Source organism: Micropterus salmoides, unplaced genomic scaffold (genome assembly GCF_014851395.1).
Source record: "Micropterus salmoides isolate LMB-PRFRI ecotype aquatic unplaced genomic scaffold, ASM1485139v1 Ms_hic_scaffold_10, whole genome shotgun sequence".
Classification (NCBI taxonomy): Eukaryota; Metazoa; Chordata; class Actinopteri; order Centrarchiformes; family Centrarchidae; genus Micropterus; species Micropterus salmoides.
The window spans coordinates 15,216,360-15,239,567 of NW_024040041.1; the positions used below are offsets into that span (position 1 = coordinate 15,216,360).

General features: G+C 42.1%; 2 protein-coding genes across 3 annotated transcripts; both read left to right on the forward strand.

Moving 5' to 3' along the window:
• The first annotated feature begins 599 nt into the window (after positions 1 to 599).
• LOC119887864 (nucleus accumbens-associated protein 1) lies at positions 600 to 14,980 on the forward strand. 2 transcript variants are annotated; one of them, XM_038698436.1, is made up of 8 exons: positions 600 to 989; positions 5,036 to 5,189; positions 6,256 to 6,528; positions 7,507 to 8,119; positions 8,368 to 8,538; positions 9,373 to 9,478; positions 9,679 to 9,776; positions 10,656 to 14,980. In XM_038698436.1, exons 2-8 carry the CDS (start codon positions 5,064 to 5,066, stop codon positions 10,964 to 10,966), a joined length of 1,698 nt encoding a protein of 565 aa, XP_038554364.1. In that variant the 5' UTR covers positions 600 to 989; positions 5,036 to 5,063; the 3' UTR covers positions 10,967 to 14,980. The 2 variants fall into 2 exon arrangements, with proteins under 2 accessions (XP_038554364.1, XP_038554360.1); XM_038698432.1 differs by lacking the exon at positions 600 to 989 and adding an exon at positions 1,022 to 1,585.
• A 4,030-nt stretch (positions 14,981 to 19,010) lies between these two features.
• Positions 19,011 to 21,241, forward strand: ier2a (immediate early response 2a). Its single transcript, XM_038698445.1, has one exon. It carries the CDS (start codon positions 20,238 to 20,240, stop codon positions 20,817 to 20,819), a length of 582 nt encoding a protein of 193 aa, XP_038554373.1. The 5' UTR covers positions 19,011 to 20,237; the 3' UTR covers positions 20,820 to 21,241.
• The last annotated feature ends 1,967 nt before the right edge of the window (positions 21,242 to 23,208 follow it).

Sequence of the window (23,208 nt, forward strand, 5' to 3'; positions counted from 1 at the left end):
ATAAAAATCCAGTGACTAAAGATTTACTCCAATTCCAAACTGCTTTCTGAGATGTTGGTCTCTGTAGCGTGAGCACAGAAAATGATCAGTGATATGCAGGACATAAATGCACATGAGCAGAGTTTTTCCCCATGACACTGTTTAATGTAGCAAAGTTTGGTTTCCTTGGTTCGAAAGAAAGTCATAGGTTGTTATTTCTTTTTAACGTTTTATATAGCTAACATATTTTACACATTTTGAAGACATTTATTCATAAATCCAACTCCGAAGGTTCTGTGTTTATCAAATCCATATCGGCTGTGCTTCCCGCTCCACGTGAATAATTGCATGCAATGGATGCACAGAATGGATATTAATGCACATAAAAGGCCTATAATGCTACATATTTTTGAATTGGAGCAGATATGACCTATGCGTTATACTGCATGGCTTCCAGGCAACTGTGTGTCCGTTGAACACAGGTGAATGTGTAGGTGAGATAGGTGTCATAATCACACCGTTCTGCACGTAAGGTTTCACTTGTTTACAGCCCACAAGGGCGCGGCTTTATCGCTACTTTATATGCGCGCGCGGAGTTCACTCAAGTGCACACACACGACCTACTTTTCCCAATTCTATCGCTCATATGCGGATAGAGAGAGAGGGAGGAGAGAGTGAAATACGGTTTCTCCTTGCAGGCTGCTGCTGTGCCAATGCGCAAACAGTGCACGCCAGCTCTCCCCAAATTTGCGAGGCTGCGCTCGAAATGATCATGCGATTGAATGACGAGCGCGTCATGCTTGCCTCCCTCCTCGCCTGCTCTGTGCGATCAGTGGCTCTGTGTTCCGCAATCCCCTGGGATACTGCGCCGCCCTCGATGGCTCTGCTATCGGCGCTTCGCTCCCACTGAATGGCTGCCTGGAGCGAGGAAAAGCGGGGAGTACGAGAGAGAGAGAGCGCTGCTTCTCCTCCTTTGAACCGACGCTCTGCATCAGCTTCCCTGCTAGGGGGTGAGTGTGTTGTCTGCCGTTGTGTGAGGCGCCCCGCCGGGGTCGTCTCAGGATTCACCGGCGACGGCAGAGAGGGAAAGGGAGGCGTGCTGGCGTCCTAAACGCCGTGGATTTGGGTTGATGATGAACGGTCCAGCAGATACGGGACCATTAAAGTTTGGGACAAGTGTGCGACGTAGGGGATGGGTTCAGGTTTGCAGAGTCCTAAACTTTTTTTTGCCTAATCCAGTGTTAGAAAAACAGTGACATGTAGCTTTATACTATGATCAGCATGCCAGCGGAGTTAAATGGTTAATTTCACGGAGCTCTTCTCTCTAATATGCGAAAATGCGACGGCAGTTTTTTTTTTTTTTTGGCACTCCAGCTCCGGTTGTAAAGAATTGTGCCTTGTTGTGCTCCCACCCCCCGCTCCGTGCCGCACTGGTTCCGTCTGGCTCGCCCTCAGCTGCTGCGTGTCCTGGGATGACCTGTTGATGTCGGTAGAATGGAGAATGGCAGGGGGAGCGATTTCCCCCATCACCAAAATATTTAAATAAGCAACATTTGGGCTTGACAACCGGCGTCGCAGCAGCACGGCTACCTCGTCCGCACAGGCAGTAAGTGTCTTGTTTATCTTTTGAGCGTGGACCATCGCGGAAATGCTTGACATTGTGCAGCTGGGCTGAGTGTGCGTGAGGTGGATGGTGCGCCGGGGCGAACCCAAAATATTTAACAGTGGTGTTAGCTTAGCCATTAGCCACCTCTATAGGCCCGCTGCGGATGGGAGAGGACGTCAAACATTTCAGCGCTGTCAGCCACAAGGGAAAACGGGGACAAATGACAACCGCTTTTGCGTGCTGAAGATGATTTGGATTTATATACTTGAATGCCATTTGGCGGCACGTAAACAGTAACACACCGTCGCCCTCACCCGGGTATCTCCGGGGCTTTCTGCCATCCCGTGTCGTCCCCCTCCCGTCGCCGGTGCCAGCAGACAGTGGAGCGCTCCCGGTGGGTAGACTGGCACACGGCGCGGTCACCCCGGTGTGTTAAGGAGCTCCTTTACCTGTTCCCCATTATCCGGCAACCTAGATCCTGTTTCACACTTCTGAACAGGGACAGAGTGTAATCGGGGACACCTCTAGGGTACGCACGGGTACAAGTAATAAGGAGTGAAGAAGTTTACAAGCTTTTGATGTGTGTGTGCTGCTTGATATTCAAGGTCTCCCTGTTGTATAAGAATAATCATGAATCCGGCCTGTATGGATGTCTTGACTTGATAGGAGTAGCATAGCCATGCACGTGAGAACCAGGAAATGCCTATAGAGGGAATTCATTGTGTGCCAGCTGCCCCAATGACTCCACAGTAATCACTCACATAGGAATATAAAAGCCCATGCTGTTGTAGAACTGGATAAACTGCAAAGTAGGAGTCAGGCAGTGTAAATTTCAAAATATGTTGACAGCTGTCCCATCATAACATCACATAAACCATTTGAGTTCAGGCAAAAACATTCTTAAAGCTTAAGTCTAAGGTCTTAAGTATGTTGTGAGTATGTTTGACCTACTTTCCTCACCAGGCTGGTTTGGTATGAGATGTAAGCCACAGGGTGAGTTCGGGTGAATTCTGTGCGTTCATAATGCTTCGCTCTATATATTTAATGGAATAAGGACCTGAGATGATCCCTCTCATCTTTGCAGGCCTCACTGCCCCTCCTTGGTGCATAAAGGCACACATGCACACACATGCACGCACACACACATACACATAGTCACATTCTCCCTCACTGTCAGAGCAAACTGTGCAAACACTCCCTGCTCTCAGCCCCGTGTTTGTGTGTCTTTATGTGCACGCATGTGTGCTTACTGCGGCTCGCCAAACTGTAAACAAGCAGTATTGTCTAATGTCTGTGTGTGACTCAGTGTGCCTTTTGTGGGTTTGTTTGAGTTTGTGTGTGCGCATCTGTGTTTTAGTATGAGGGAGAGGGAGCTTGAGTGAGACAGAGACAAAGAGAGCATTTCTCTTTACCCTGGAGCTTGGCTAGGTCCCAAATGAAAGGCTTTGGATATGATGGGGCGGCTCACTCCAGCCCTCATCAGTCAGTCACACCAAAGTTGGTTGTATGCCTCTCACAGGGTGGGCTTCCATCAGTTTGTTCTCACAGTATCAGAGATTGTCTTTGTTTGGTATGAATCAGTGTGTGTGTGTGTGTGTGTGTGTGTGTGTGTGTTTGTGTGTGTGCAGCATGCATTCATGCAACACTTTTAAGTGGTAAACCGTGTGAAAAGTAGCTTTGTCTAGGCTATGCATGCACACGTTTGTGCAGTGCAGGCCTGTATATCGCCATAGCAAATTCCTGCTATGTGTAAAATACTACTTGGCAATAAAGCTCTTTCTTAAATAAATAAAGTATATCTTATTTTCTTATTATGATTCTATGTATATAGGTGAAAATACTATGACTGGTGTTCTGCTTTAAGTAAAGGTTTATGTTCAGTGAAATGCCACGTGGGTTTATCAGTGGATCTGTTTTATTGTTAGTTGTTACTGTGGAGGTTATATGATGGTTGGGGGCACAGAGGGTATAATCCTTATATACATGTGAAGTACTGAAATGTAGATTCTCTCCCATGCTCTTCTGTTAAACAATGCATTCTAAAACAGATAAGGACATATCTGGTACAATATCTGTAATGTGTCATTACATATCCTGCCCCTGAATACAAAGCTGTCTTACAGAATCAAGCAGTAACGTAGCCTGCACACAGCATAGATTTTCACAGCTAGGGGAACTTGGGTTCACTTTAATTTAAGATTGACATGGATAATATAGGCATCTTCAAGAGGGTGCAGGGCAAAGGGCGTGTGTTTGCCTTTGACTGTTTAGAGAAGTGAATGGAAACATGCTATGTGGTGTTTATTTAGGCCACACACTTTTGCACATAGAATAACAGAACATGACCCAGTTATCCAAGGACACCAAGTTTTATAGCTCATAGAAGACAGAAAATAAAAAGCCTTTCACTTAGCCTGCTCCTGGCAATAACAAGTACTGCAAGGCTGAAGTGACGTATAGGATTAATGCAATGTAGATTAGCCACGGAAGCTTCAATGAAACTTTGTTTAAAAAAATCAACGTCCTGAGAGCCTGCCAAAAGCCTTCAGTAGGACTGTGTGAAGAAATATTTGTGGCCTATGTCAGCTGGATATGCCAAGGGATATAAATCTTATTCAGGACTACTTTTCTCTAGAATAGAGACATTCACGTTTACTTTGCCCTAGTCGTAATAAAAAATAGACTTCCATTAGGTTTAGTGTCTGGTATTACTTTGTCCCAATGAAAGACTGTCAGCCATTTTACTGTGTCCAGTAATGTCAGAGTCTTGACATTCCTCACCGTTTTTGTTTTAGGGCTGTTCTCTTTGAGAGCTGTCTTTTAACATAGGCTTGTTACATTACACCCCCTCATCACATTGCCTGCTGATGGCCTCCTCACGCCGAAGAAACAGCACAGGATAAAACAGTTTTGTCATTGTTGTGAAATGGTCTGCCCAAGTTGGGATCAGAGCCCTGCTCGGTAAAGCAGTGAAACCTCTGTTTGAAAGGGTAAACACAGGATAACAGATGAGTCTTTTGGAAATCCTGACCTAACTGTATAGTTAGTGGTAGGTTGAAACCAATTGTCTCTGTAAACATGGGTTGCTGGGGGTAACAAGTTCTTGTCAATGTTGCATTAATTAAAAGTCTAATGACAGTCCTGCTTTTTTTTCTGACCCACGTTTTTAGTTTTTAGTTACAAGATGGGGATCTGGCTGCACAAGCTGTGCGGGATTACTAAATAGTTGCCCAAGTAAAACAAATATCCAGTGTAAATCCAATACGACAATCAAAACCCTGTTTTGGAGTAATGTGTATGACACTGAATTATGACAGAAAGATCTAAACAGTCGGCTTGATACTTCAAAGTGCAGTTGAACCTATAATAACCAGTTTTTTGTGCAGAGTTTATGTGTGGATGGGGCAAGTCCTTCTAATTGTGTAATTTCTCTCTTTCTTTCCCACCAAGACCCTTTGGTGGTGTGCGTCGGCGCACCATGGCCCAGACCCTCCAGATGGCGATCCCAAACTTTGGCAACAATGTTTTAGAGTGTCTGAATGAGCAGCGGCTGCAGGGCCTCTACTGCGATGTCTCTGTGGTGGTCAAGGGCCATGCCTTCAAGGTACTGACGAGACAAAAAGTCATTACTGTTTTCATAATGGGAATTATACTTATATTGAAAGCCGAGGCTAAATTTAGAGAAGTTAAGGTTTGGGTGTAAACAAGGATGGTGAGGTTTAATTTGTAAGTTTTTTTTTTTAAGTTGCATTGGACAGTGCATTGTCCAACATGAAATGATTATATACTTTGACAGTAAGCTGTTTCACTTACAGTGACTTACTACACTAGGTGAAGGTTTAGATTACTTAAATCCCCTGTTGTAGTCTTACTGGACAACCTTAATGGCATATAATTGAACATTTCTTCTGTAAAGGACACAGGTTAAAGATTTCTTTTTGTAAACTTTTTTTTTGAGGGCCCCCAATTGCAATGCCCAACAGTAAGAGAGCGGCCCATTTTTTTCCTTAAAGGAACAATGGGAGAACTCCATCTCTATTTTAGGTATCATATTATAAGACCTAATAAATAAATGAATACATAAAGAAATACATCGCTGAGCACAGAACCCAGAATACTTCAATACTGGCTGAATTCAATTCACCAATTGTTGGCACCAAATGTTTCTTTATAGTTACAATCTTAGTCTTTGCCTGATTACATTTTTCACAAGACTGTTTATTTTGACAAAGTTCTTGTGCAGCTGTTCATGTGGAGACAGCATTTAACATGCTTTATTTGAAAGGTTTGGCTTTGTTAAATTTAAAAAGTAAGCTAAATAAGGCATTCAACAAAGTCCGGTTTTAGTTTTGGTATCCAAACTCAGTTTGTACTATAGGCAAATTTAAATTATATCTAAAAAGTCTGTTTACATTAGTTTATAAGAATATCTTGCAACTCTGTCTCAAAGAACACTGCACTGGGTTCATTCATGACAAGCCCATTACTTAGAAGGTCTGACCTAAGATGTTTTAAAATTCAGAATTAAATTCAGAAATTGTCTCTCTGATTTTATATCATTAAGTGAGAAAGACAATTAAATTTTTCAAATCTGAAATCTTACACTTAAAATTCGAAATCAGCACTACTCTCAAAGGTTGTAATTCTTTACTTATCTGCTTTTGTCTTAGGCCCATCGAGCTGTGCTGGCTGCTAGCAGTTCTTATTTCCGGGACCTTTTCAGCAGCAGCAGCAATAGTGGAGGTGGTAGCAGCAATGAAACGAGCCCAACGGTAGTTGAGCTTCCCTCGGCTGTGCAACCCCAGAGCTTCCAGCAGATTTTGGCTTTCTGCTACACAGGCCGTCTCAGCATGACGGTGGGGGACCAGTTTCTCCTCATGTATACCGCCGGCTTCCTGCAGATCCAACAGATCATGGAAAAAGGCACCGAATTCTTCCTCAAGGTAAAGCTGATATACTTTTCAGTAGAAACTATGGCGAGGCAATATGGCCAAAAATGTTATCGCGATAAAACATTTCATATCATTCAATATCAATAATTATCACGATAAATGTCAAATCATTATTTCTTTCAAGTTTAAAGGCTGATTTTGAAAGTTGAAGAAACCAGATGGTTAAGTGTGGTTTTAAACTATGCTTTATTATCAGAACATGACAAACACTTGCCAAACAGTGGACAACTTAAAAAATCTGAGGTAGAACATTCAAAGCAACTTTTCAACAAATATTCATGAGTAAAATGAAGTAAAATCTTGTTTTCAGTCCCTTTTCCTCAACAAAATTAATATCTTAAAATAAAATAGAATTAAGTACTAGTTTGTTTATGATGAATTAAATCCAACATTTATTGAACAATTTTAAAAATGTTTTATTGCCCAGCCCTAGCAGAAACTCATCAAAGCAAGTAACAAGGTAGCTGGGACATAAATCTGAAAAAGGGGAAAGAGTTTTCTTTGAGCACAACAAACACACAAACCAAATGGCATTTATGTCAGTTGTGTTAAGGTGGCAGCAAAAGTCTCAGTCACAGAGACCCCAAAACGGGTCAAACCAAAAGAAAACTATAACAAAATTAACATTATTTTGGATGATTATCTGGATGAATTGACTGTTTTAAAATCAAGTGTCTGCTCCATTTCAGAATTGGCCAACCACTTTGGTAAAAATTGAAAGGGTTCATCTGCAGGGGAGCGTTTAAGGCCAATCTATACTGTAGTTATTGAAACCTTGTCACTGGCCAAAGTCTAGGTGGAAGTATAATTATAGTGATGGTTCTACATAGGGTTAGTAGAATCTGGCCAGTGGTTGTTGACATGTCTAGTCGTCCATCCTTCGGTCGACAAATGGCAAAATCACATCTGTTGGTACATAAGAGTTTTCCTGTATGCTGGCACAAAGTTGATGTATACATTCCTTTCTAGGTCTCCTCCCCCAGCTGTGACTCCCAGGGCCTTCACGCTGAGGAAGCCCCACCTTCTGAGCCCCAGAGCCCTGTAACGCAGACCAGTAACAGTACAGCCCGGCCTGCCTCCTGCCTGACGCCGCTCTCTCTTGTATCACGAGTGAAGGCAGAGCAGCCAGCTAGCCAGCCGGAAGCCGCAACTCCTTACTCTGTGGTCTGCACTCCTGTAGCCAAGCGGCTGTGGGAGGGTGGCAGCAACCGAGACGGAGGTGGAGGCGGCTCGGGGGGAGGAGGGGGGTCCAGGAAGGCAGCCCGTTATTCCCAGGAGTCGGTGCGGAGCAGTGCCATTCAGAGCCCCGGAGCCCTCGGACTGGCCATGGGTATGGGTGCCACTGCAACCGGCCTGGCGGGCATGGCGGCCAGTGTCGGCACCAATGGCAGCTCTGCAGCAGGTCTCGGCATGTCAGAGGGCGCCAGCCCTGGCACCCTAAGTACCTACGCCAGTGACTCACCCATCAGCTACCATGATGATGAAGAAGAGGAAGAGGGGGCAGATGAATGTGCTGAAGAGCAGTATAGGCAAATCTGCAACATGTATACCATGTACAGCATGCTCAACATGGGAGCTGCAGGTAATGAAATTGAGACAGAACAGTATCTGTAAACGCACCTGCAAGACAGAGAAAATGTGTCATTTAGAACGCCCGCTTATATCTTAAGTAAAAGACCATCTGCTGAGATTTCCTATTTTATTTTTATCGATTAAATAATAATCTGATGTATTTCTGGTTTTAGCAGACATTGGACTGTGCACTCTATTTTCTCTGTGTGTTAAAGTGATGTGGTTTTATTCTAATTTTGCAGTATTGTGTTTCTCCAGCTTCTGGCGAGCGCGTTGAGGCTCTACCAGATCACACAGAGACACGGGGTCGGATGCGAGGCAGAGACCTTACATGTCTCCCCGCAGAACTCGTCGCTCAGATAGGCAACCGCTGTCATCCCAAACTGTACGAGGAAGGAGACCCTGCTGAGAAACTAGAGTTAGTCTCAGGTATGTTTGCAAAAGACGGAATTGTGTTTTACAGGAGTTAAAATCTTTAAACATTTGGAAGATACACATATATCAATATTATAGAAGGACACACTAAAATAATCATGCAGCAATATGCCAATGTTAGTTGATTCAAAGGATCTCCACAGGACAAGGACAATGGCACTTAATACTTTATGTATACACATATTTAGAGGAAGCTGTCCTCAAATGACTGTGCTTGGCATTGGCATTTAGGTTATGTGGCAGTCCTGCACATTCGACTTGTCTGTGTTTATGTCAAGGACATCCTGTGACAATGTCTGTTACCTTACGGGCCAGGTTACATACCTTTTATACCAGTATAGTGTGTGTGACTGAGAGAAACAGAAAGAAAGAAAAGGAGGGAGGAAACATACACCAAGCTAGTATTGTAGGGTAGATTAGTAGTAAAATAAAAAATATGCAAAAAACAATGGTATTACGCATACCATAGCAATATTAGAAGTAATAAACTGTACTTATTATTATTATTGTTGTTATTATGAAGACATGAAAAGGTGGCAAAGAGGCAAAAGCAAACTCTAAGCCGTGACATGTAACTAAAAGCACAGCCTCCTCTCTCTTTGTAATGTTTGCTATGAATCCGAGTTGTCACTAGATAAACAAATACTACATTCCAGTGAATCAAAGTGAAGATCCTGACTTCATCATTCCTGTATATGACCCACAAAATCTGAACTTTGAACAGGTTAAATGTGTCACAATAAATGAGTCGTAAATGTTGAAAAGTACTGATGGCTCTTGGCGGTTCATTTGTTTGTTGATATTCTTTGCATGTGCAATTCTTTGCAGGTACTTCTGTGTATATATCACGAGCCCAGCTAATGAACTGTCATGTGAGCGCAGGGACCAGACACAAGGTGCTGCTGAGGAGGCTGCTGGCTGCCTTCTTTGACAGGTTTGTTCCTTCTGCCTGTGTGTCTGGGTCTATTTGCGCAAGTGTTTCATGTAAAGTTAGCAAAAGCTTCGTTTTAATATAGAAATGAATGCGGGTTTATTTTTTTCTTTTAATCTGCTGGCGTAGGAGGGGTATAACAACTATTTTTGTTTTCCTCTGTTCTGCGTTCTGCAAAACTCATTCTCATTTTGATGCATCAGGAATACTCTGGCCAACAGCTGTGGAACAGGCATCCGCTCGTCCACCAATGACCCGAGCCGCAAGCCCCTGGACAACAGAGTTCTGCATGCGGTCAAATGTGAGCGTACATGTTTTTCTGTCTGTGGGTGTTTGCCCACAAGAATGCAAGCAATTTGCTTGTGATGTTGGGCACAGACGGAGGGGAATGTACATGCATTCATACTGTACAGAAACATATTGACTGTACATATTGTTAAGCTAAGTTGTCCTAAATTGAATGATTTGGTACTTTTGGATGAATGTGCAAATGGGTGATTTTTTTTCCTACTTACTGCACCCTTATGATTAGCATTAGGTAATAACTCTCAGTGACCACTAGATAGCAACATTTACTGTGAAACTGAATGTCATGTGCTAAAGAAATGACTGTAGTGTGTACATATAACCAGGCTTATTTTATAAAGACAGTTGGGGTTACCTCCTTGGATGGCTCAGTGAAGTGTGGGCTAGCATTATAAAGATAGATAAATTTCCCTACGTCTCATTAGTGAAATGAGCTGCCCCATTTAATATTTCCATTTACAATTCAGCGTCAGGGCCTGTATGAGTCTGCAGGAGTCCTACAAATATTAACTCTACTCTTTTTGAAATTTGCCCTTGTAAAACTAAGATGTTTTTACAGTATTTACCAACATCAACTGAAGCGTGTGTATGAATGTAGAACATTTGATGTAATTTAGATGGTAGAGGGCTTTACATGTATGGGAAAAATTAACAAGATGCAGTATCAATACTGCAAGTTTTGCAGTGTGAGGAGGAGGCGGTTTGAAACTCAGACTGGTTGGTCTCCATGCACCTTTTTTCTTTTTTTTAAAGTAGGTTAATTTATGCCAGAACCCGAGTTTTATAAAGTACAGAATTAGTGAGTACCACAAATAACATTCTCCACATTAAGTTATGTGTGCTGCACTAACTATGTTTTCTTTTCCCATGTCAGTTTATTGCCAGAACTTCGCCACCAGCTTCAAAGAGAGCGAGATGAATGCCATCGCAGCGGACATGTGCACCAACGCCCGGCGTGTGGTCCGCAAGAGCTGGATCCCCAAGCTGAAGCTGCTGATGGCTGAGAGCGACGCCTACACCGCTTTCCTTCCCGACGGCGTCAAGATGGAGGATGAGACCCTGGGGGCGGATCCGCCGTTCGACCCCGCCTCTCTAGAGGCCACCGGCAGTGCTGGCATGGAGTCGGGTGGCTCTTCAGGTGAATCGTTATCAGGTGTAGGCGGGGACGGAGGACCGTTATTTTGAACACTGTGTTGGGGGGGGTGGTTGAAATTTGGTGACACACATACCAGTATTCCCCAGTTCTGCTTGCCTCCTCACTCTTTGGCCCACGCTGATCTCTCACTTCTGACTGTCTATACTACACTGCTAGGGGTGAACAGTTGTTGTTACCCTGACGTAACCAGGACAACTTAAATTTTTGCTTTTCTGACTGTACAACGGAGTTAGTTGAGGAAAGGGAGAGAGGAAGAGGGTATTTAGTTTTCTCCGAAGTGCCCTCTGCCTCCCCTTGTCTTTTTATGGTGTGTAAGCGCATCCACTGTTTCATATGAAATACATTCCCTGAAATACAGGTGTTGGGGGGGGGGGTTCCCAAGTGCAGCCTGGGGAGTGAGGGACGGCTGGACGGACAGGCTAGGAGTAGAGGCGGCAGGTATATTGAATGTTAAGTGTCAGTGGCATTTTTCTCTATGCAACCCTGACAACTTGTGTTCCAGGCTTGGAAACTGAACGAAATTTCAAAAATAGCTACAATAATTAACACTACCTGTTCTTCCTCCCCTTGCACCTTCCACTCATCACCCTGCAAGTATTCTTCACCCCACGTCGCCTTCCTTGAGACCAGAGAATCTCACCTGAGTGTTTCACTGTGCAGTGTCCTATAGAAATAATTATCTAATCTTTCTGTTTTCAGCGTTTTAAGCATGTTTCTCCGTCTACAAACTGAAAAGTGATCCAGCGAGAGAAGGGGGAAGCTTTATATTGAGATGATTATAAAGAAGATTTAAGGGCAACAAGTGATCAAAGATGGTCATATTTTTAGAGGACAAACTATATTTATACCTGTGCCCATGCCTAGAAGGGTGTGAGCAAAGAGAGTGAGAGGGATTGTTTTAAAATCTCGATCTTCATGTTTTATTGAAAGAGGTCTTGTCAAATAAGGAAAAGTGCTATTTTTGCAGAAAAAAAAGAGGAGTATAATAAAGTAGTCTTATCATAGGACCCGTATTCATTTATTTTTATCTTTATTTGACAGTGCGGAGTGATGGAATGGGCAGTCGAACTGCTAAATTTGAAGCATTTCATCTTCTGTTCACTAGCTTAAAAGGAATAATAAGACTGATTCAGCTGGCTTGACTGTTGTCTATGATAACCATTTCTTGTTAGGTTGTGAACCTGCAACGTTTCCCTCCCTCGATAAAGCATTGGCCCACAATTTTGAAGAGTACTTGTACAAATATATAAAGGTTATATTGATCTGACAACTCAGCTAGTTTCTTTGTACGGACATTATTGAAAAGAAGAAAAGGAAAAAAAAGCTACTGACATTTATGTGCCAATGCAAAAGTCAAAGGAAATAATTATGGAATATTGGAACGTGCCTTTTTAAATTGAAATCATTAAGCAGAATCCTGGTGGGTACAGTGATGCCAAGAAGAGGCAATATTGCTTGAAACAAATTTTATGGTACTATCAGTGTGTGTGAACAGACTGTGTATTGCGCTGCTGTATCTTTTGGTATGTGGTTTATTCATGTATCTAATGCACCACGTCTTTAATTTTGCACCTTCCATGAGAGCTAGAATGGAGGTTTCTGCACCTTAATGAAAAGAACCAGTGGTTCATGCACCCTTTTGAGAAATGTTGTGTAGCAACTGAACTCCTTTAATTTGTCCTTTTTTTCCCCATGACTGCCTGTGTTTTTAGTTTTAGAAGTGGCACAAACTCCTACTGTAAATAATCAAGAAGACTGTTGAGTTGAATCCCAAGTGTTCTTCCTTTCTGTTGCTGGATGCATCTGATTATGAAATGTCAACAACTGACCTTTTTTTTTTTTTTTTATGTGAAAGTTTGTGTTTGCTTGAAGCTTTTTGAACGAATGTCTGTAGATCAGAGGTCAGTACGGGATTATTCCTATTGCAGATGGATATTAATGAAAGAGGTCTTGGTGTGACTTAGAAATGTGTTCCTAACCTGAAATGCGACTGATTACTTTCTCCTTCTGGAAAGGCATTTCTAAAAAGGTTCTATTTTTTTCCCTGAAGACAGGTACAGTGTAAAAACCGGGAAAGAATCAATGCTTCTTATTCAAGGCAGTTGAGTCAATCTTATTGAAAGAAATACCTAGAGACATGATATATATAGCTCAACCTATTTTCATTATTGATTTAAATACAAGGACAAGTTTACTTAAATGGTTTGACTTGAGTATATATGGACAGAACAAAAATGCAGTACCTCGTAAGTATTCCAGGTTAAGGTTAATAACAACAAAACCTCAGTACCATTCGACTGTAGATGCCACATGACCGCCCCTCCCCCACTTACCTCTCGAGTATCTTTATTCTCCATTCTCAGAAAACACTGTTGTGCTTCCTGTCTTTCATGCAGCTGGTGTCAAGTTTCACTTCCACAAGTTTATTTATGTGTTTCAGCGAGAGATAAAAAAGTGGTTTGAGGTAGATAAATCTGAAACGTAAGATGTATGTTTAATTTGCTTAGTTTTCACTGGGATAAGTTTACAGAAGTTCAGCACAACTCAAATGACATCGTCATGTTTTTCGCCAACATTTTTTTTCAGTTTTGACAGTACTTGAGAAGCCTCTGCCAGGTGTATTTAAGTTACCATAATCCCTTTAAATAGTTTGGTGGGATATCACTTGATGTTGTACGTTTCTCATTTGAAATATATCAAAGTCAACAAAAGATAATTGCGTTATGTACAGAGTTGAAGGACCAAGAGAAAAGCATTCAAGTCCCATCACTAGAACCTCTAAATTTTATGTAGGCAGTTCTGGGGACAATATCTTATTTAGCATAATGTCTGCTAAATCTGTCAATGTTCCTGCCTAAAGAAATAAAACCAGGTATGACAACAGCCAAATTATTGTTCAAATGTCTGAATTTAGTTCCATGATTACAGGACTGTTTTTGGTTGTGCCCCTCACAAGTCTCCCATAGAAAACAAAAATAGAACAGGAAAATAAAGATTTTAAACCTAGAAACAACTAGGGCTCAAATAAGTTTCTTACAGTTACCATGTCACACAGTGACCTGCTGTGAATAACTTGTACTTTATTGTACTGAGTCACTGACTAGAGCTGAAATATCACCAGTGAATCAGCACTGATTCTAAGGAATCCATGTTAGTCTGTTTTCACAACACCGCAGCTCAGCCCAGATACGGAAATATCCACACTGCACCATTGACCCAGTCAGAATACCGTACGTTTGCGCTCATGAGCCTTTCTTAAAAACACTGGTTTAGGGCGTGTGTTGTGATCAGCTGCACAAGTTAAGTAGAAATAACTGAGGTTATGGTATGTGTCAGGGGTTTTACCCATCGTTAGCTTTCAGCGCCAACTCTAGTAAACGTTCAAAAAGTCCCTCACTCACCACTACTTCCACTGTGCTTTATGTGCAAGAGGTGTGTGAGTGTGGTTGTGTTTTACTTTGTGTGCATTTGAGAATAGAAAGATTTCATGCTTCTTCTTTTTTTTTTCTCAATACTTTCTAAGCAAACTGTCATTTCTGTACTTTCAACACGTGTTTACACTTCATAAAACATGTAGACCTACACACTTGAATGGATAAGGTGTGGCATGGCATGGGGAACCTTTTGTCACTAAACAGTACATATATAAATACGATTATACACATGTATAGATAAATACTGTATATTATATATAGACGCACATATAGAGGTCAGATTGTTTGTTGTGCACTCGCAGCATGAGGTATATATTTACCCAGAAACGGCGCTTCTTCACAACCTGTACAGTAATTGGTCTGCCCATGTCTTTCCCCTGCTCCTTGCCCTCTGTAACCCTGTAGCGCCAGTGGACATCCTGTAATGCTCATCCTATTCTTTCTGTGTTCCAAGTGCCAATAACTTTGTGAAAGCCCTGTAACTGTGACCCAACATTATCAAAGGTAATTGCACATTAACGACTGTAAAATAAATAAATACAAATCATAGAGAAAATGTCAAAATGGATTAAATAATGAATATCTTAATAAAAGATTTGTAACAATTTCTCTCTGACTCTTAATTTTTTTTACTGGTATCGTTACTGTTGAGCTGCTTTGTTGGTTGGCTGGTTGTTTTTTAATACAAACCTCAAACATGTGGCTGAGATGAGAACTGACATAATGAGTAGACGATAAGCAATGAGCTCAGCCACCCCAACTCCTAACACTGCATGCTCCATGGCTCATGCTCATTGTGGTACTTTTCATATGTGACACTGCAATGTATATTTCATTTGCTGAAACCATAATATGATAAAGAAATATCAATTTGACTATTGCCAGGAAAACACCTTCAAATATAATTTATATGCTTATTTAATTTACAGCTATATCTATAACTTATAACTAAGAAGCCAGTTTTAAGTATAATTCTGTTGGGAAGTGCTTTTCACTGTGAAATGGTTTTATTTACTGTAAGTAAACAATTTTCATAAATCAACAGATAAAGTTTGAACATACGTGCTCATTCTCGAATGTTCCTCTTCACGTACACTTCCGTACACCTGGAGGATGCCATGTATGACCGGCTTCTTTCATGCTTCACGAACATATCATCCCACACAGTTGTTTCTGCCTTCATTTGGCTGTAGTTTTGCTTTCACACTTGGTATACAGTGCTTTACATAATGGGTCATGAGGCCAATATTCACTGGTATGTTTCATATTCTACGCTATAATAGAGGAAACGCAACAAAATGACACAACTCCACTTTCAATTAAGATAAATGAAATGGGGTTTAGTATTGGCAAATTCAGAATGATGCGCTTCAGTCTTTTGAATATCGACCCCGAATGAGATAAACACATTTGCCAAACTTAGGGTTGGGACCCAAAATGGGTAGGAAACTCCTTTTTATTGGGCCGCTAATTAAAATTACCATAGTTACCATATGTAAATATGTGAATGTATGTTATTTTCTGCTACACTTGTCTGTTCAGCTCAGATGCTGTGGGAGGTTTTCTCCCTCTCTTCTTCCTAACCTGATCTTTTGTCCACATTCATACAGAATTTATATGTCTGTAGTCTGTCATCTGTCACTCTTGATCCTATGATATCTAACTAAAGTACAAGGATGAGTTTATTAATGTTGGCTTCACCAAAGCAATTCAGAATGGAGAGGAGATACTTCAATGTGTAGTATGTGGGGAAGTGCTCTGAGGGTTTTAAAATTAATAAATTGGACAGGTATCTATAAACAAAACATTCACTGTCTCTGGGAAAGTCCAAACATTTTTTTCTTTGTAAATAAGAATCCTTCAAGATGTGTTCATTCAATATGGCACAACATACTTGTGTGAATCTGGCTTTCTGACTCTAGCATAGCTGAAAAACCAATTTAGAAACATGCTCAGCATGAGCCCAGCTGGTTGAAAACTTCAACACAGAAAGGAGAATAGACATTGTTGTTATTGTTTACTTGAATAACAAAATGAATATATTTTATATACATGGTTTGTTTTGCCCTTTAATCGTAGTTTGTAAATGTAGATGTGTTTTTGTAAATTTGGGTCCCAGGAAGACACCAGATTTCTCTTTCGGGTCTTGAGTTGAAAAAGTTTGTGAACCAGTGAGATAAACCATTGACACTCTCCTCCTTTTCTTTGCATGTAGGAGCTCCTTAAGCAGAATCAACTATGTTTAGTTTCCCTTGTTAGTGCACCACCCAGTGGTTGATGGCTGACGAGACAACTGACTGCAGGACATCGGGTGGATCGTACTGCACATGCAGCATTAAACTTAACCAGCTCGACAGTTCAAACGTAAGTCTGTTGCTTGTAATGCTTAATTGATGCTGAAGGACAAAGGCTAAAATTTTTTTACATGTGCATACATTTTACTCAAAGCAGTGCAGTGGTGAATTTCTCCACCCGATGAGACAGAGCTATAGCCTACTGTACAACTCACCGAAATGTCCACTTTTGGCCAGCTTGCCAGCTGTTAACTATGTCGCTGCAATTACAAACTGTACAGTAGGCTAATGGAAGCTTCAAATCCGCATCAATCTATATTTTTGATATCAACATTTAATCAACTGACTCTGTACTGTAATGTTAAAATGCTTGTTTATAGTGCCGCCATTCTGCTCTAAGGATAAGCCTCTTTTTGCATATTTTGTTTTTACTGCTTGCACATTTAATTGACGGTTAAATCTGAGCTGTTTTCCGTTACGAAGCAGCATCAGGAAGCTGTACAATAAAAACTTCATAAACGCAACAGTATACCCAGTGAAAAATAACAGAAAATTTAGCAATAAATTTAAACATTTAATTTTAGAACAAAATGTCTCTGTGGCTTGAAATAAGGCTCTAATAAGATGTACTGGCTGCGTTTCTGTCTGCATGTTGTGATGTTTTACTGCTCCCTGGTGAAAAAAAACAACATTGATTAATATATTTAAGGCAAAATATCTTGGAAAGGAATTCACTACAGTCCAATGCAGTGGTGCACATAATTCCCCAGATGAGGATTAACTTACAGGCATCTCGGGAATCCTAAAAGCTGGAACATTTTGCAAAAGCACAATCATGATGTTGATGCCATCTGAGGAATGCTGTATTTATTTAATAATTTAAGTGGGGCCCCACTCACAGAAAGGCAATATACTGCCTGAGTTGTGTAAAAAGCAGGATACACACGATACTGGATACAGATTTGATTAAATGATTAACTAATGCCAGCCCAAAAGATGTAAAAGGGGGGTTATGAATGGAGAGAAAATTAAGAGTTTATCAATGCTTCAGGCTGTGAATCAGGGCTACAAGGCAAGTGTTGTTGCTTTTAAATGGGCTCCAGTCTCCACAATGTTGCTTCAATTCCATAATGTGACCACAGGAGGGCAATCTTCAATGTATTACTGAAATGTAATGGAAGTGAACCCAAAGAGTGTTCTCTACACCTCTACTGATGACTTAAACATAAATTGTGCTGAGTTTTAAAACATCAGTAGGGGGTTAGAAGGAAATGTTTTGTCTTTTGGGTCACGAACAAGATCATACTGTATTAATATAAGAGGCATGCCGATCAACTGAAAATTACAGTGGTACAGTGGTTAGCACTGTCGCCTCACACAAAGAAGCTCGTGGGCCTTTCTGTGTGGAGTTTGCATGTTCTCCGTGGGTTCTCTCCGGGTGCTCTGGCTTCCTCCCACCATCCTGTGTTGGGATGTGAGTGTGAGTGTTTGTTTGTCCATGCCCTGCGATGGACTGGCGACCTGTCCAGGGTGTACCCCGCCTTTCGCCCGATGTCAGCTGGGATTGGCTCCAGGCCCCCGCGACCCTGTACGCAGGATAAGCGGTTGACGATGGATGCAACAGAGGAATTTCATTTAGCTTCTTTTTTCCCTTTCACATGGTTTCACATGTTTCACTAATTTCCATGCATTCCTACCACATAGACAAAAGTAGATTTTTTTATGACAGTAAAAGCATTTTTTTGTTTTAAAAATGCAAACGTCAGCCTGTGATCCTCTGCAACTGATGGCTTTGTTGAACTGCAGCCGCACCAGAAACAATCACCAGCATACCACAAATTCCTCTGGAAGCACAGGGCAGCTTGGGGAGAAAAAGCTCTCTGTTTTCCTGTTTATCTATAAGAATTAAAATCTTCTGGGACAAGACAATTTCAACCTATTCAAGAGTAGAATTTATAGTTTTATGTTGTCATATTGTTGTAACATTCAATATAACCAGTTCTAACGCTAAATGAAGTATAGAAGTACTATGCAGTTTCTGATTAGGATAAAAACTGGAGGAATGGATTCCATTGCCCAAATATGGGCTGAGGGAAGTAGCAGATCCTGACGCAATCCCCACTGCTGTTACTTTAAATGGCTACAGGAAACAAGGGCTCCCACTCACGTCATGGGTTTTCCTCCGTGTTTGCCACAGGAGCAGGATGTGCTTAATATGGGCATCTGTCTGCTACACCTCCCTCCCCTTCCCTCTCTTTTCTTTTCTTTTTTCTTCTTTCAAAAGGAAGCAATACACTTGGGGGATGGGTGAGACTGGAGGAGAGCTCAGAGTCTGTTGTGCTTTACTGACTGTTCCAGATAAGTAGAACCGTGGCATGCATCTGTGGCGTGAGAAAGACTAAACATAGACCAAGATAGCCTATATCTTTTCACAGATTAGACCTTTTCTGTTCCGGGTTTTGCTTATCAAATCAATAGCCAATATGGTCAATGTGTAGTCAGTTAATGATTGCAAAACACGTCCTTAAACATTTAGTATAGCCTGACATGTTTTTTCATTATTTGGATTATTTGAAAGTCGGGTCCTTAGCTGACATGATGAAGTTCAATGCTTGATGGTGTCCCGACAAGCACAACAGGCGTCGTTTGTATTTTAGCAAAACAACTGACTTGCATGTGACAGGGCTGATTCAGTCAGACCCCCCTTTAAAGCTGCACCAAGAGTTTGAATGTAAAAGCGCACTCTGAACAACATTTAGGTGGGCTGGGGGTAGTAATAGCCAAGATCCGTTGAAATCAATTATTAATCATTTTACTACCAGTTACTGCAATTGCAATGCCTAATTTAGCGTTGGCTATTGAAGAAACAGCCTAACACATTTGTCACCAAAACCAGAGTCGGGGCAAATTAGATGTGTAGCCTTTATCTAATGCAAAGTCAGGCGCATGTTTGGCCTATAGCTCTGGAAAAATGCTGTAAGGTTCGGGGGGCTGCAAGTCCAAAGTCCAAACTTCAAAGCTGAATGCATGAGGTAACCTGTGTATGTAATGTGTGTTGTAGGCCTACATAGAAACTATAGGCTAGAAATGAGTTTTACAGGCAGGTTGAACTTATTTGCTAAATGAAACTGGGGAAACAGATTTCCCCAAAATGTCAAAATACTCCCAACTGTTATGATTTATTGCTTGTTGTAGTTGGTTTACCTCACCATAGGTGCCTGTTGTGCATTCCTATGTGTTCTGTTGGCAGAGTTACGCTTTCTTTATGCTTGTAGTTTGTATTTCAACAGTGAGACAGTCATATCTTCATAGAGCACAGGGGCAGACTAAAATAGCCACAGCTGCCTAACCAGTTGTTGCGGGGCTGTTGGAAATAACAGACCGGGTATGAGGCCAGTGGGCGGGGCTATATCAGATGACGCTGGATGAGTGACGTCAACGAGGTGATAAGTATTTGTCCTGCACCCCGGTCTGTATTGTGTCTGTGTGTGAACTCACAGGGAAGAGTCTGAATCCGCAAACCTTTTCCCGCCGGTTGTTTTTCCAGGACTAGTTTCAAAACAAGCTGTGACATGGAGGTCAGCGCTGAGGCCAAGAGGATCATGGTCGTGGCTTTGGGGAAACTGTACAGCTCCCGCACTCAGCGAGGGGGTCTCCGTCTCCACCGGAGTCTCCTCCTGACACTAGTGATGAAATCCGCCCGGGACATCTACCACGAGGCCCAGGCGACGACAGACAGTGTCCCATCAGGATGTGAACAACACTCCACGGCTGAGATGACCACAGAGTCCACTGGCGCTCATCAGGAGCCCCAGGGTCCCGCTTCTCCTGCCACCGGAAAGCCTCGGACTTTACCCCAAAAGGAGGTTTTGGTTTCCACCAAAGAGTTGCGCCGCGACGCACTCAAGCGTACCGGTGCAGGAAACAAGGAGAACCTGTGCCCGACTGGCCCGGCACAGCACTCAAGGAAAAGACGGGGGAAAGCGGCCGTCGAGCCGGACTTTCTGCCTTGCAAGAAAGCAAAACTTGAGCAGGTGACCTGCCCTCAACAGCTCATTGTAAGTTCCGTTTTGATGGACTATGTCATCTGCAGCAGTGAACTGGGAGCGCCCCCATCCCCCATCCCTCTACAGAGAGCCATTGCAGCGTGTTGAGACCCTGTGCAGATTTAAAGGCAGGAAACTTTTCGACACGGCCTGAGAGCCTGAACGCGCCCTGCATGCGGGGTCCGTGTAAGGGTTTTTGGATGCAAACAGGCAGGACAGTGCAGTCCCGAGGCACTCAACCTGGGTATGTCACAGGACTCACGGGTGCGTAGTAGCCTAGTCCCTGTGACTTCTAGCCTAGTTGTTGGCCAGCTCACTATCGGGACTGACTTCAGCTGGCGACAGGCAGAACTCAAGGAAGTGGTCGATCTGGATGGGGCCTTGAGCTGGTTTTTATGGACGTTCATATGAAGCAGGCTGCATTCTAAGACTGTGTTATGGAGATCACAGTGACAGAAGATGTGAAATGTGTAAAACATTCAATGACTACAACTACCTCAGTATTTATTAAACATTTTTATACTACTTAATTCTGAGTCGTGTGTTGTTTATAATAAATTATGCCATGTCTGACTGCAAGGGGAGAGTAGAAGCATGGTAGTAGTGAGGCCTGAGTGTGTTAGTCATAAAAAAGAAAAAAAGAAAGTCATTGTGAAAGTGGTATGTGGGTGTGTTTTGAGTATGACAGGAAACTGGTTTGGGTGTTTAAAAAAAAAAACTTCCTTCCCTCCACAACTTCACACCCCCTGCACTGATTTGCAGTACAAAAGCAAGGACAATTCAGGATTCTGTGGTCCAAAGAGTAAGGGGGAGGCAGTAAAGCCATTGACTGGCCCAACACTGAGAACAATCAGGGTCCACTGGCTCTTTGCTTTAATGAGAGTGCTGTGATGACAGTGCTCATTGGTTCGGGTTCGACAACTACAGTGCAAAGGGTTAGGTTAAAAGAAAAACAATTATTTGTGGAGTTGATAAATGATTACTTGTTTAGGGAAAATAAGGGTGTTGGGTTACAGATAACTGCAGTAAAGCTGAATCTTTAATAGAGATTTCAGTGGCACGGTCATTCTGCACTGAACCACCAGTAACTAAAGAGAGTTTTTACAAAACTCACACCATATAAAATTACTGCAATTATAGCGAAGTTTTAGAAATGTGCGTAATCAAATAAAACTGTTTTTTATTTACTATGCTATTAAAGTAGGTTGTAAGTTTAGGAATGCAGTTTCCCTGCAGACTGTGGAGGGGGTTTCAACAGGGATTCACCAGTTTTTTTGGGGGGGGAAGGGGCTAATCCAGGAAAACAGAAGGAAGGAATGTGGTGGGGGGTGGAGTGTCCGTGTGAGCCCACCATGGGGCCCCGAACTGTGCTGCTTATTCTTCTGGCTGAAACCAGAGCAGCCTGTCTATGTGCACAGGGTTGGGAGGAGTGGCCGGAACTGTCTGGACATGCCTGTGAAAACACACACACGTCATACATATTATACAAACACACACTCGTTGGCCTTCTCATGAAAGTCTACTCCGACCACTCAGGCACTTACTGTTGACACATCCATGTCCTCTGCATGACTAGCGTATGCATAAGACACAGTTATCTAACATCTAGTGGATATTTATAATATTTCAAACCTGATAGAATTCAAGCGTCACAGAAACAGCAAAAAAAAAAAAGGTTGTGTGCTGAATTCACTCAGAGCAACTGGTGGGATGTAGACTTTAGATCACTGTTCCCTCATCAGCACTGTAGGTTTGTGAGCTTACAGCCGCACTAATCAATATTTTTATTCTAACAACGGATCAAATGACTATGTATAGTGTGAAAGTTGTCTCTCATAGTAACCAACCCACAATTAACTATCGCCCAACTTTGCAGTCCCTCTTTACAGCTTTCAAATGTATTTATTTTTCTCACCACTCTCATCAGCCCTGTTACCGGCCACAACAGGCAGCTGTTTTCAGGCCAAAAGCTCTGACGTCCCACATGCCACCTGCCCTACACCAAACAGCAGAGAGATAATGTTAGCGACTGGCTGGTTTTCATAGTGGAGCATTTAGCAGCCAATATGTCCGTCAGGAGCTGGCGTAACAGAGCTAAAAAGAGAGTGAATATTGGACATACATTTGCCAGGTGATTAGAAACACGACTCTAAATGAATGATACTCTGTGTCTGTGTAAACAGTCAACTCTTTGTTAACACCATCACTACTAACTATCAAATGTGATGAAGTCACTGTTGTTGTTACAGCTTGTTCTACTGCCTTAAAGTGGCCAAAACAAATCAATGCAGATTTAAAGTTTTTGATCTCCGGTAGTGAAATGGAACAGTAAGTATTATGTGTGAGTGAGTGTGTTTGGTTTGTCTTACACATTCTTGTCAATTGTTTCACACTATTCCACCGGTGGACAGTTAATTCATCATATTCACGTGACTGACAGCCATTTCCCTCTGACGTCACATGGTGGGAAGCCCAAATGCTCAAATTAAAGGTAGCT